The sequence below is a fragment of the Colias philodice genome, chromosome 13 (assembly GCF_061535455.1).
Source record: "Colias philodice isolate Cphi_HAF_F1 chromosome 13, ilColPhil1 Martin Lab GWU primary, whole genome shotgun sequence".
Lineage (NCBI taxonomy): Eukaryota > Metazoa > Arthropoda > Insecta > Lepidoptera > Pieridae > Colias > Colias philodice.
Genome location: NC_143098.1, coordinates 1,569,433 through 1,584,867, shown reverse-complemented (window position 1 = coordinate 1,584,867; position 15,435 = coordinate 1,569,433). Strand labels below are relative to the sequence as shown.

The window sequence follows — 15,435 nt, the reverse complement described above, 5'->3', positions numbered from 1 at the left end:
AAGCGTCTTTGGATGTCGTTAAAGATAAGCGAGTCTCAATTAAAGCCTTCCATTGTCACAGCGTTGACTAATTTTCGTTATTATAATTTAGTTTTGGCAGACATTTGCATGAATATTGTTTGTTGGAAAATAACGAGTTTGTTTTCTGAATATAATATTAGACACGAGTTTTGTGGAATTCTAATGAACACTTTTTGAAGTGTAACTTCTTTAGGCGCGTTGGGAGTAAAATTTCAAGGTCGCGTCATGGCAATACCGTTACGACATGGAGTAAGGCAAGGTAAGTTAGTTTACTGATTGATTGATCGTTTTGAAAGATTTATTTGTCTCAAACTTATAATATGTGATAAATAGCGTTTTCTAACAGACGATCAAACTTATACTCCCTACTACTATATATCTGAGTGTAATTTTTTATAAGACTCAAAGTTTATCCTTTATTCCAGCTTAGTAAGACTCGTTACGTTCAAGTTGGGTCTTAACGTATGGAGAATAGACGCTCGGATGGGCACAGACAATAAGCTTCTACTGCATGTAAACTGAAACTAACTGAATAAACTAGGTACTAGTTCTTGTGTCTACACTGTTGTAATTACTTATGTGCTCATAAAAGTGCGTATGGGAACATCATAAAACTTATTATACATTCTCTTATGTATGTGTGGGTGTGAATATTACAACGAAGGTGTTCCGGATCTGATCTCCAGGGAAAGGTGAGAAAAAATCGATCAGGGCCAGATTGTAATTTATTTCTATTTGTTCGTAAAGCAAAATTAATCTAATAATTGTACTTGAGAAATTTCCCCTTATTCCACAGAGACTTTTAAATTTGTTATCAATCTGGTGACCAGCTGTATACATTTATTTCCTTAATTGAATACACGAGCGGCACAAATTTGTCATTCCTTCAACGATCTATCGATACCACATCGGTACAAAGCATCCGTCTTCGGAAAACGAAACGTACAAAAGAAATTTGAACGTGTCAAGAATCGACGTGACCTTCCCAATATCTTGGCAGTATTTGGCGCTAAAGGTCCGACCGCACTACGTGACGTGACATGGAGCGACCTACAATTTTGCCTAAATAAATAAATAAATCGTTTATTTGCAAGTAAACATGGTATACATAGGTGTTAAGATACATTATTACAGTTTAGCCGTCATTCAACAGCATGCAAATAAATACATTTTATAGATTAGATATAAATTTTACATGTCACATCTTTCTTAGTTTTATTTTATTTAGATCAATTCATTTGTTATTCATTCACATTATTATAATTGATATTTCATAATTCATTCATATACATATTTACCTACAATTTCATAGAAAGAATATCAATCTGTATTGCGTCGCGTCACTTCGCTACTTACGCCTAGTGCAGCCGGACCTTTAGTCGTAATGCTTAGCGAACGTTTCCCACAGTCATTCGTTAAAATATCCTCGACTCCATTCTCTACACGACTGTACTCCAACACCGTTGAAGTACAGTACAATCGTGTAGAGAATTCACTGAACGATCCTCGGAGGCGTAAGAGGCGGTGGAGGGTTTAATGAAATATTTGAGACGAGCACTTTTCTTGCCAACGATCCAGGCTGGTAATAAGGCGAGTAATGAATTGTGATAAGTTCGCAAAGAATGCTGAGACAGGTGGAGGGTACTTGGCTTGAAGCGTATAATTACGCGTTTCATTCATACAAATTAGAAATGTATACGAGTTGTTTTTCTTTGAATGGCTACATTAATTGTATGAATAAGCTGCTCTAATGAAATTTTAATTGACGCGTTGTATGTTTTGTTTTTCTTAATACTCGAGAATAATAAAAAGTATGTTTAGTAAGAAATACTTAACGGTTTTGGTAGGACGTTGCCGCTCATTCGGTTAGAAGGAATTTACGAGTTTGATAATTAAACAGCTAATGAAATCTAAATTAACTATCTTTTAAATATAGTTACAATATTACTCTACGACATTTATGCATCAGCGTGTCGCTTAATATTTTATAGATCTAATCATGATTATTCTAAATATTACCTCTATTACTTATTCAACTTACCACTAAAACAATAATACCATTTCAGAAACAAATCTTTTAAACTAAAAGCGTACTCAGCTCCTACATTATGGTTGAAATCCAGTTGACGATAAGAGCCTTGCTGATTGCGGACCCCCCGGCGCCCTGCGATTTACTGGACCTCATTGCTCATTGATTGGTATTGTATGGAAACAATTGCTTCGAGTTTTTCTAGTAGTGGAATTTATAGTAATTGAGTCGGATAAAGATCTTGGTAATGTAGATATGAGGAAAAATGTAAGTGATGAGGAAATTTTTCTAGGTGTTTTGGTAAAATTGAATACTGAGATTTCTTGATATTTTAGTGGATTGTTCTTGATTATTTTGGTACGGGGACGGTGTGAATATTTTTTTTTATTAATTTTAGAATGGATAAGTTTGCATCGATATTCTTGGAGTTCTATCTATACCTTTGAATATAATTAGAATAGAGAGGTCACAGTTACTATAATAACTTAAATGACTTGAACATTTTCTATTTAAGTGTAAAACAAATGCCTGTCTATTCATCAGCCACAAGCTCCCACGATATTCATCCACGTTCAGTGTTAGTACGAATATCAGTATTGTGGCCACGTCTATCTCATTCGTAAAGTTTGTTTCAAAGCGGCACAACCGGGCGCTATTCACGACGCGTTTTACTGTATTGTGACAGACAGACAGTGTGAAGGATTGAAAACAATTTAAAAAGCATTTAAAAAGGAATAATGTATGCGGTGTAATGAAAAATTTGTCGGTTTCTTGAAGGTGGTGGAGTTTTAGTACGTCTTAGGAAATATATGTGAATGTTTGAGATAGGATGTTTGTTACTCTTTTCGGTAAATAGGGCTGATTGAATATGAACTAGTTCGACACTTTGATTATTAAGTAAATACTAGTACTATGTAATAAAATAATTTGCATGCTGTTTAATAACAGCTAAACATGCTGTAATATTATATTGTAAATTATAACACCTTAAAATACTAATAATACATTTAAACTCAATATAAACCACCAGTTGATCCTAGTACGGTACGAAATTCAATAGAAAAAACTTTATCACTAGCAGTAAAACCGTCGTAACAAAGTTTAATATTGTATTAGAGCGATTCTGTTTTTGCATAGAATTCCAATATTGCTAATATTTATGAAATTTCTCTATGAATTAGCTTTTTACTATCTGTACTGTACTTAAAAAAATTCTTTACTTAGTACAAAGGTCCCTTCCGCTGGCAGGAAGAATGGAGATAGGTAGATATAGATTGAGCTGTTATGAGACTCTCTGAAGAAGGCTTTTTAAAAAAACGAATTAGTATATTTTATAAGACAGCCGTCCGTCGGAATTGGAATATGGAGAGAAACTGAACTTGGATGATATGGAAATGGCCAGGAATGTAGAGAAATGCTGAACAAGCGAAAGGGAATGTAGGGTGAGCATGTTAGCGTACAGAGTACGGACATAACAGAGCGCAAAGAAATAACTGTCTATCTGACGCAGAAATAGACATAGATATAGAAAATATGGTAAAATCATATCTATCGAAGAAAAATCTTTCTCTCCTACGAAAATTCAAAGGGTAAATCGGCTATTACACAAAGCATATTCCAGAACGCAATGTTCTTACCAAAGGCTCAATAAAGGAAATCTTTTGGCTTTTAATATCGCTCTATAACTGAACAGTTTCTTTGTGCAAAACTTGCTTTAATAGCGATTTCATATCTTTATGGTAATGGTTATTTAGTATTGGAAAGATGAGTTTAGATTTGGATACGGAATTAGGGTAGTAAGTTTGAAGACTCCCACGTGAAACCCTATCTTACCTGAACCTCATTCCTACCTATACTGATAACAAAATAGTAAACAAACAAAACACTTCACATATTGACTTAAAAATTAAATTCAGGACTTGGCCGGAAACATATATTTCGCGTTGATACAATCTTCAAAGAGCAATTCTAACAATGCAATAAATTAGTCACATTCCACGCTAGATTAAAGTCACAATGAAAACACCTTAAAAATGATGTCATACGAAAATAATTTACACGTATAGTTAATGAGATATCTGAAACAAATGGGGATTTATCGCGTGGCCTCTGCCAAGACGTCTGCGAGTTATAACTGCATTCAATTGTGTACTTTATCGTCTATAGTTACGGATTAATTTGCAATTACTAGTCCCTTACATGTCTGAAGATGTCTGCGAGTTAGAACTGTAATCAATTGTATACTTTATCGTTGAGAATTAAGGATCAAATTGCAATGAGAAGTACCTTACATGATAGTGCTATTAGAATCGTGAGCATATTTGCGTGTAAGTGGTGTTTTAGATACAGTGGTTAAGGATTGTTTGATTCAGAATCAATTGGAAACAGCTTATAATCAGCTCAATTTGATTCGAATGCTGGGATACAGCTTTCCTTAATCCTATACAGGGTTAAAGCATTAATAAATGCTGGCTAATTAATTCTATTAAATTGAAAAAAAAAAAACTTTTTTTATTTTATGACCGCTCTACATGGCAATCGAGCTGATGGTTCGTCAGATGGCGTATGGTAGGAAATGTGCAAATACACTGAATTATCAATTTTCATTTATCATTTAGATCTCATTAAAGTGCAAATAAATTGAAATATTTTTTGTGCGCTCGTCTTGAATACGCGACTCTTCTCTACTGCCCCCCTAGTCAAGTGGCTTTCTGTTAGCGTAGCGTTCAATAGAATAGACTACGAATGTATGAGATAAACGTATCTACAGGTTACGTCAATCTCATAGGCTGTAGATAAACGTATCTACAGGTTACGTCAATCTCATACATTCGTAGTCTATTCTATTGAACGCTACGCTAACAGAAAGCCACTTGACTAGGGGGGCTGGTATTAAATATTAATCTGCAGATATTTGATATATAAAGCTACGTTTAACGTTTTGCCTTAACAACTTTTGTAATATTAGAATTAAATTAGAAAATGTATTTATTGTGGCAAGGTAATTTATCGTTTATGACTCAGCAATAGGTGTGGTTTATTTAGCTTATTTTATTTATAAATTAGAAATTGTTATCCCAATCAATTACCTTTAACACTAGAGTATTCTAAACTATAAACATTATCATCAATATATAATGAATAAATAAAATTTATCGTCACTTTGTATCAACGATTATATCGCGATCGCAGCATCGGATTGAAATTTTAATACTCCCGAGAAATTATCGGAATACTGAAACAATTGGAGACGAGCCAAACGCGCCGGTGTTAATAATGTCGACTAATATTATTATACTTGGCATTTTATTAATATAACCTGAACTGAACAATGCGTGGTAATTTTATGGGACATCCGACGTTGATGTGTAGCTAGCGGATTGTTCCCGTTTTTGTGGCTCCCGGTGGATATGATTAATAGGCTATTTTGAAAATTTATTTGTTGTTGAATCTAATTTTTGATGCAGTGTTATGATCTTGAAGTTGTTTATTTATTTTTTTATTTATTATACTTTATTGCATTGAAAATACATAAATACATATAACAAAGACAATACTACAGAAACAGCAAAGGGCGGCCTTATCGCTAGGTAGCGATATCTACCAGGCAACCCAACAATCAGAGGAAATAACGTTAATAAAAACGAAAATATAGAGTTGTTGTAGGGAACAGATACATTGTTTTGATAAAAATCAAAGTACAAAACAAAATAAAGATAGTTAGGAGCGAATGGATTCTCTAAAAGATGGGCACTAACTGCTACCTAATGCTTTTATGCGCTGCTCTTATTTTTAACTACGTGTGGATGTGGAATACACACTACATTGTTTTATTGGAATTGTGAAAAAGGCAAGGACTTACTTTATAAGGACCTTCTGTAATTATATGTGAAAGATTAGAAAATCTTCTATGCTAACACTTTTACCCCTTTATCCAAGAGACATATTTCCATAGAAAACACATTATCTATTTTCAATAATTAACAGATAATCCTATTAATATTATAAATGTGAAAGTTTGTATGGATGTTTGTTACTCTTTCACGCAAAAACTACTGAACCGATTACAATGAATTTTAGCACACATATAGAGGGTAACTTGGATTAACACATAGGATAGGTTTTATCCCGGAAATCCCACGGGAACGGGAACTATGCGGGTTTATCTTTGAAAACGCGGGCGAAACCGCGGGCGGAAAGCTAGTCGTTCATAATTATATTGAAAGTTCAGTCCAAAACACACTCGATTTATATCGCAAGCAAACAGGACTTTTATCCTGTAATGAATATGTGAGGCTCATAGAACTCATACAAATTTGCAAAACAAAATGGCCGCTTCATGACCACAATACGCGAAAGCAAACAGCAAATCACTGCATAGTATAAAACAAAGTCGCTTTCTCTGTCCCTATGTCCCTTTGTATGCTTAAATCTTTAAAACTACGCAACGGATTTTGATGTGGTTTTTTTTAATAGATAGTGATTCAAGAGGAAGGTTTTAGTATATAATTTATTAGGTACTAGCATTCCGCCTGCGGCTTCGCCCGCGTTTTCAAAAAAAAACCCGCATAGTTCCCGTTCCCGTGGGATTTCCGGGATAAAACCTAGCCTATGTCACTCAGAAATGATGTAGCTTTCCAACAGTGAAAGAATTTTTCAAATCTGCCAAGTAGTTTCGGAGCCTATTCAATTCATACAAACAAACAAACAAAAAATCAAACCTTTCCTCTTTATAATATTTGTATAGATTAGACAAAGCGGGCGAAGCCGCGGGCGGTAAGCTAGTGTGATATAACAATGAGATTTTCAATATATCACTGTGTCTATATTGATTTTGCCCGCGGCGTCACTCGCTCCCGTTTATCAATACAGCGGTACTGTAAAAAAATATTTATTTTGTAAAACTGCTGCTCTTGTATTACCATTGAAACAATACCTTTTGTTAACGCTATTGTGGTTTCGGTACAAATGAATATAGAGATGAATAATGCTGTTTTTTTTCAGTTTTATACTAAACTAGCTGCGCTCCGCGGTTTCACCCGCGTGGTTCCACTTCTGTTTGTCTTAGCGTAATTATAAAATAGCCTTCCTCGATAAATGGGCTATCCAACACTGAAAGAATTTTTCAAACCGGACCAGTAATTCTTGAGTTTAGCGCGTTCAAACAAACAAACAAAATCTTCAGCTTTATAATCTTAGTAGGTATAGATTTATGTTAAAGATATTTATGTTCAAATGAAGGGTTTATTTCTATCTCTTTTATTGATATCGGTTATTCATGTGTCTATTTTTGTTTAGAATATAAACACACATTTATCGTCTCATACCGATGTTACTAGTATGAGATGACGTATGTAGGTATTCTATAATGCTGATTCAATTTTAATTCAATAAATAGAATTAAGATACACTAAGGGCCGATTTGATTCCGAAATGCTTGTGTAAAACTTGTTCTTCGAATAATGTATAAAACTACCATTTTAAAAACGTAATCTAATTGCCCGTATTTGACAATTTACGTGACATTTGAAAATTATCGTGTAATACTTTATTGGACGGATAAGTCCAAGCATTGAAAAATCGGCCCTAAGCAGATTTTCTATAAGTGTATTCTCATGCTTAATTGAATCTAATTCTTAATTAAATCCGCGTTTTGTTTATAGAATTCAATGTGTGTTCTTAATACTAATATAGATGTTAACCAGTATATATCAGAATATTTGTAAGAATAGATATTAACCAGAATATTTGTAAGAAACGGCATCTTTAAAAATTATGTAGGTATTCAAACAGAAATTGTTTTCACTTGGTAAAACGATTTTAGCTAATTTTTATTACATATATTCTCTATCGTGTTAAGAACTAAATATATTTAAACTAGAGGTCCGCCCCGGCTTCGCCCGTGGTACATATTTCGCAATAAAAGGTAGCCTATGTCCTTTCTCGGGTATCAAAATATCTCCATACCAAATTTCATGCAAATTGGTTCAGTAGTTTAGGCGTGATTGAGTAACAGACAGACAGACAGACAGAGTTACTTTCGCATTTATAATATTAGTATGGATTTAAAAGAATTTCAGTTATTTTATAGCTGCGTAAATAAGCTGCGAACGGATATATTTCCATAATAATTGAATCCCCGAAGTATGAGGGTATTAAATAATTCCCTTTAAGAAGTACGTATTTGTAGCAATTTTTTATAAAATAAACGTAACTCAAGGCGGCTTGATTCATATTCCTTTTGATATTAATTTCTCGTTCTGTCCCCGGGGAAGTCTTATATTTGCGTCTCTTGAGATTTTCATCATAAATTGTTGCTACGTTACTTTGTAAAGGTTTAGCGATATTTAATTTTGGATTCTAATTCGGGGAATATAATGGAATTCGGTTAATCAGATCTAACAATGAGTTATGCGGTTTTCAATATTTTTATTTAAAAAATACAAGATTAAAGATAAATTATAAGATTAAAGTAGTATTAGTTGGATACATTTGACAAAATTTTAATCCATTATGTAACGTATCTATTAAAAGAATATCATATCTTATTATTTTACGGTTTTAGTATCTATAGGTATCTCTTATCTGGTATCCGGCTAACCTCTGAAACAGATTGACAAATTTTAACGGAAGTTTAGTTCAGGCAGGTGTTATATTTTTACTTTGGGAATAGAATTATAAACGAAGCTGGAACTGTTAACAAATATTATTTCACAGTTTGAGAGTACATTTATCGAGGAAGGCTATATAATCACGCTAAGACCAATAGGAACGGAGCAATTCGGGTAAAACCGCGGGGCAGCATAGTCTTAAATTTCTTTTAATATCATTCGTTTTTCACAAATATATGAACAGAATGTACTATTGGATTTAGCAACACATCCTTATACATAAAATGTACGTATTTCGTTTGTATCACCAGCCAAATTGTCAAATGAAAATGCAGACCATAAATATACGCCAATTTGATGTATTCAAAGTATCATGAGACGCGGTAGAGCAGGTAACGAGGAATTGAAGTGCGTTATAAATTACATTCCATCTACTAGGGATTTGGTTCTATGCCAATCGTAACCACTACGACGGAAACTCGAATGAATCTCCTGTGGAACTCGATCTTGTAGCACACTCGTTTGGCATTAAATGATTGTAATTATGACAAGAATTGATACTCGAGCGATACTGATACTATTGAGCGCAACTACAACATTAGCAGCAACAGTTTTATTACAATAAAATTTAAATCAATTCCACTGTTTGTTTATATTATGTTTATTCATAATCACCGTAATGGCAAACATCGACGAGCATTTGTTGGGCCAACGTTGCCCATTGTGTAGTGGGCCCATATATTTAAAATCGAGAACACGTGGTAGTGGTAACTAGGATTTTTCCTGCATCTTATTATAAATGTCTTGCGGTAAATTCATTTTGTACGAGATGTATTTTGCAGAGTTGTCGTTTCAAATGACTGCAACGCATATTCAATTTGCGTCAGGAATAGATTCAATCGATTCTCAATTTATTTTGCAATATCGTTTTTCCATTACATATACGTTAGGGTTTCTTTAAGAAATATGGAAATGTGTTTGGTCTACGTTTAGGATGCAGAAAAATTATGCTTACTTGAGAGTACCTTTCTGCGGATTAGAGTTTCTTTAGGTCATTAAAACTTGTTCACGTCTTTTGGGTTATTCTTATAATTGTATTAATTAATAATACTTAAAATACAAAAGCTAAGGTAATAGAATTTATCAAAAATGTGGATCGCGACATTTACCAAAAAATAAAAAACAATATTTATCAATACATAGGTACAAATCATCTTCCTGACACCAGCTCACAGCTGGGTGTAAAACTCCTTACTAATACTGAATAAATATATTTTATCTTTAAGGAATTTGTTATTGAAATAAGCTGATAATGTTTTTTGTTTGTTTCAGGGGATTCGGTAAACAAGGCTTCCAGTGCCAAGGTAAGCTTTAATATATATTTTTTTTGTATTTTAATTTTTACACACAAACATTTTTAACAGCAAATTAAGAAATGACAGCTGTCAGACTAAAACTATTGCATCCTATTAATTTTTACCAAATTTTAAATCTAAATACATGACAAATAGGTATAACATAATAACAAGGAACCGAATTGGCGTTATCGTAGATAATATAAGATATAAAAAAACTGCTGAGCTTGCTGAGTTTCCTATGATTAACCAGCTGATTCTCCTTACAGTTTACATTGTATTTACAATACCAATATTTTTAATACCTTTGCATTTACCTAACGAACTAATTCTTCTTACAGTATGCAGTTTCGTGGTGCACAAGCGATGCCACGAATATGTCACGTTCACGTGTCCCGGGGCAGACAAAGGGGCAGATTCCGACGTAAGTAATCACTTCAAATTACATATAATTTAATAAATTTATAGTATAGAGTTAAAAGGGTATAAGGAAAAAGTAAATACTTGTCCCTAAAGAAAATCGATCAGTGAAACAGATGTATAATGCATCTGCCCCTTACCCCACTAGGGGACATGGGACTTCACTTATGTTAGTATTATCTGATTATTTGTGAGAAGTAGATCCCGTAATATTTTACTTACTGGAGAAAAACTTATTATATTCATCGTCTGAAACGGTTTAATTCCTATTTCTATTATAAGAGGATATTTTCCTCTATAAAGACTTCCACAGACCTTTGAAATTCTAACAAAATGGCTTCCACGCTCGACGAATAAAATTCAAATTGTTATTCAATAGAGGAACATTCTGGAACGATGTCTAATGCGCTTTTGTATTCATACCTGGGAAAATATGGCGCATTCTGTTATTGTGATTTTCATATAAATTGTTTCGTATATTTCGCGAAGCTAGAGAATAATATGATATTCATAAGACGACAATTTTCGTACGGAAAATTAAATTAATTGAAGGTAGGTACTTTAGGGTTGATGTGTGACAAGATTAAGCTTCTGGCTTTGTTCGCTTGAAAGTTGAATTAAAATGGCCTATATATTTCAATTCATAATCATTGTATTCAAAATTTCCCGTTAATATCAAAGACAAATCGGTTCATAATTTTTCGTGCGAAAGGTTTAATAAACATAAACGCATCCATCTAAGATTTTTTCAATGCTTGGATAAAACTTATCCGTCCAATAAAGTATTACACGATAATATTAAAATGTCACGTAAACTGTCAAATACGGGCAATGGGGATGGCAAGATAAAACTAATCTCAGATGGCGCTGCGTACGGTTGTTCTTAATGGCGTCAGTTTGACAATCTTGAAGCGTGTAAACAAAGCAAAAAAAACACATTCTGGGGAGACTACTGTCGATTATTCGACAACATGGATGCGAAACTGTATGCTACTTGGAGCGTGCTTGAACTCAAAGCTGAGTTAAAGATAAGAGGGGCCTCTGTAAAAGGAAGAAAAGCTGATTTAGTGGAAAGGTAGGACTCCTACAGAAAATTCTGTATGTTTGTTTTTGCATATGTCTAGGCCAACTTTGACCTTTGAAATCAATTCTCTTACAATGTTTGAACAATTAATATCATAACTGAGTAACTTATTATTCAATACTTTGTAAATTTATTATGTTTTTCCTCATTTTTCTATGGTGGCAGAGAATACAGTTGTGTAACTAATCTTAAGTATTTAAGTTAGAATTATTGAGGCTAAAGTAATTCAGGATTATATTTATACATACTAAGGCTATGGCTTATGGCTTTTTTAACTGTCAGGGCTATAGAGTGATGTTTAATAGTTTTTTTTTCCAGGTTGGAGCTGTATGACAAAAACTTTAACTTTAATACACCACAACTCTCTCCAAATGCAATGGAACCCTCTATTGTACTTCCACCACTGGAGATGTACCATGACATAAATAGTAACTCTTTGTTACCACCAATTGAAAGACAATTTATTAGATATTATTTTGAAAGGTAAATCTATAATTAATGGTTTTAATTTATTGTGATGATTGTTGCTATTTTACAAGAATACTAAAGTTTTCTGTAATTTTGCAGATTCAACAAAAAAACCGATGCGTCAGAGAAATTATATGAAGCCAGATTCCTCTTATTGATAAGATCTGCATTTGTCGGTGGATACTTCTATATAAAAGGATTTGTCCAGAAGACAATGAAAAAACTTTCTTATCAAGTTGACATCAAGATAGATGACCAGGGTGGTATTGAGGAATGTCATTGTGAATGTCCTGCCGGAGCAGGTACTGAAGCACACTGCAAACATGTTGGTGTGGTATTATTTGCTATACTGCATATGCGCAAAGATAAAATAATATTAATAACAGAGTCACAAACGCAGCAACTCCAAACGTTCCACAGACCAAAAAGAATATTTACAGGAACTCCAGTTAAGGCTCAAAATCTTGTGAAACGAAGATACAGCAAAAATGTTATTTTTGAGGCATATCCTATGAATTCTATAGATAAAATAGCCTATAATAACAGAATTCGAAACCTTGTTCTGAATTTGAACTCTAACATGCCAATGAAACAACTGTATGGACCTGCTAACCCCATTGCGGTTATACAAGATCATGATTATTTAAAAGATACTTCAGATGTGATGCTTTTGAAAAGCCTCAATTTATTAGAAATTACTGCAGATCAAATAAGAGAAATAGAAAACGAAACAAGAATTCAAAATTCTAACTGTCTTTGGTATGAATATCGTAGTTGTAGGATAACAGCCAGTGTTTTTCATACTGTTTGTAATCTAAGAGCACAATCTTTAGAATCATTTGCAAAACAGTTACTCAAACAAAAAAAATTTTCATCCCGAGCCACAGCGCATGGTCTAATAAATGAACCAAATGCACTGAAGAAATATTCAGAAACATATGGGCTGGTTCCTGTGCAGTGTGGCATGTTTATATCAAAAGATAGGCCCTACCTAAGTGCCTCACCAGATGCCTTACTTGGCGAAGATACTGTTTTGGAAATAAAATGCCCATATGTAAGCAGAAACAGGCTTATTAGTCCTGAAACTGTACCATACATTCAGACTCAAAATGGAGAACTGTTATTAAAAAAAACCTGTCCATATTATTTTCAAGTACAAGGACAAATGTATTGCAGTGGCAGAAAATTCTGAAATTTTATTATATATACTTTTAAAGACATGAAAGTAATTTATATTGAAAAAGATGAGGTATTCCTAAAAGACATGTTACTAAAATTAGATTATTTTTTCAATAATTATGTGGAGCCTGAAATCATAAATAAATATTTATATAAAGATTATTATAATAAAATAAAAACAGCTAAAATTTATTTATGAGTTTTATTTTATTTTACAATGCACTCTCGGAAATTACACAACATTAAACATATAAAAAATATTTTCGAAGCTAACGGCACATAGTAAGCATTAAGGTCATTTTTTAATATCTTATATGTCTTGGTTAATCCAATTAAGCGCTCTATATGTACACGTTGTGAGGCTATTTTCCTGTCATGTAAAAGAGCAAGACCTGGCAATTGAGCTTTCCCACGTAAGAAACTAGGTATATTTATACCAATATTTTTGGATGCAAATAGGTCCTGAACATTAAAGCCTCGGTCTGCCATTATACTATCTCCTTCATCGCACAATTTCAACAGCTTGCTTCTCTCAATCATTTGCCGATCACTAATTGAGCCACCAAAGCCCTCAGAACAATAGGATAACAATCCTCCAGGGGTAGAGCCCACTAAAAACTTTATTGTATTTTTATTTTTATAATTGCTAAAAGTAATTTGCTGTGATTTTGGGTCACTTGGTTTTGTGATGGGTATCTCTGTGCAGTCTATAATCACCCTTGTTGGCATTTTGTTTTCTTTATACTCTGCTGGCATGTAAAAATGAACAAGGTCTCTTTGAGGCCAAATGTCTATCATTGACCATAAGTCATTGACGAAGTTCACCCACGTGATGAAAATGTTTGAAACTTGTGTCTTACTGATACCAAACATTTTAGAAAGTTCAAGATCAGTACTTGCTCTTCGAAGTTTTATCAGCATCATAAGAAACTGATCTTCAGTTGAAACTCCACTTACCCCACTCCACCTGTATTTAAGATGATTTGCCATTGGCAGTAATGTTGATAGAACAAATTGAAATCTTTCATAATTTTCTAAGCCAGTGTAAAACTTTACTGACTCTTCATCGCTTAGTAAAATATCTGCTGAAAAAAGAGACAGCATTGTGGCAGTCTGAGTAGCAACTGATGATTGTTTATTTTGATTAACATTGTCACCACAATCAACAGGTGGATCAAGGGAAGAAATTTCTAACTCTCTTTGATATTCCATTATATATTGTGGATCTTGAGAAGTCGATGGCTGTGGGCCTGTAGATGTTGAAGGCTGTGGGTCACTTGAAGTAGATGGATGTTCACTTGATTGCTGTTGACAAACCTTTTGAAGGTTCCTTTTTGCATGTCTTTCGTCTCTTGCACAAGCACTGGCTGATATTTTTTTTTGGTTCCATGAAAAGAGACTCGGTACTGCGTCTTTCTTTAAAAACTTGTGTGCACAAGGCAAACCTAAAAACAAGATGAACAATTATTATTATTATGTTTTTTTGACATTATGTAATGTTATTAATTTAGGTTTACAGAGGCTATCTTAAATGAAAGAACTAACGTTTATAACACTCACCTGTAGTCACACTTAATGATTGATAGTCATTTTCATGAAAATGATCTCGACATAACCTCGTCGTTTTTTTAGGCTCAAAGTTTTTAATCCTTACGGCAGCTATCCACTTTCTTCTTATAGTAAGATTTATTGGGAATTTGTGAATGCCAACGTTTTTACACCCAATTACACAACATTTAGTCATTTTGATGATATTTGTGAAGAAATTCTTTATGATGCTATACAATTTGACAGATACTTTGGAACAATCGTATACAGCGCCACTTTGACAGTTGTCTTCCCCATTAGAATACTTTTTAAAATGGTAGTTTTATACATTATTCGACGAATAAGTTTTATCCAAGCATTGAAAAATCGGCCCTTATTCAAGTTAACTCGTCATAATATAAATAAACTATTTAACAATCGTTCAAAAATCAGTTTATTAACTGCTTTTACAAAACAGAAGAGCTTACAAGATTTAGATAGTGCTATATTTTAATTTTTAATTTAGAAACATTACGTGATATATTAACATTATAAGATTCGAGAAAATAAAATATAAAATATCGTATACATTTTTATTCATAATGCCAATAAATAACAATATCCAATTTGAAATTTAATCCAAATATGAAAAGAGTAATTGTTGAACATCAATCTTGTTTTTGTATCGCGGTAACATTACTCTAAATTGAACGGGAATTTATTTTGCGTAATTAATGAGAG

The 15,435-nt window shown here is 33.3% G+C and overlaps 3 protein-coding genes across 4 annotated transcripts in view; 2 read left to right on the top strand and 1 right to left on the bottom strand.

Moving 5' to 3' along the window:
• Positions 1-15,435, top strand: part of Pkc53E (Protein C kinase 53E) — a 162,915-nt gene that overhangs the window by 133,205 nt on the left and 14,275 nt on the right. The window contains exons 2-3 of the mRNA XM_089702146.1: positions 9,994-10,025; positions 10,358-10,440. Of these exons, the coding sequence (XP_089558272.1) occupies positions 9,994-10,025; positions 10,358-10,440 (115 nt within the window). The remainder of the gene's footprint in view (positions 1-9,993; positions 10,026-10,357; positions 10,441-15,435) is intronic.
• LOC149483194 (uncharacterized) lies at positions 11,300-13,292 on the top strand. The gene is made up of 3 exons (XM_089702170.1): positions 11,300-11,511; positions 11,839-12,003; positions 12,088-13,292. The coding sequence occupies exons 1-3, from the start codon at positions 11,408-11,410 to the stop codon at positions 13,178-13,180; spliced, it is 1,362 nt and encodes a 453-aa protein (XP_089558296.1). The 5' UTR covers positions 11,300-11,407; the 3' UTR covers positions 13,181-13,292.
• LOC149483193 (uncharacterized) lies at positions 13,360-15,021 on the bottom strand. 2 transcript variants are annotated; one of them, XM_089702160.1, is made up of 3 exons: positions 14,728-15,021; positions 14,125-14,612; positions 13,871-13,913 (listed from the first exon to the last, which is right to left on the bottom strand). In XM_089702160.1, exons 1-3 carry the CDS (start codon positions 14,909-14,911, stop codon positions 13,881-13,883), a joined length of 705 nt encoding a protein of 234 aa, XP_089558286.1. In that variant the 5' UTR covers positions 14,912-15,021; the 3' UTR covers positions 13,871-13,880. The 2 variants fall into 2 exon arrangements, with proteins under 2 accessions (XP_089558285.1, XP_089558286.1); XM_089702159.1 differs by having other exon boundaries at positions 13,360-14,612.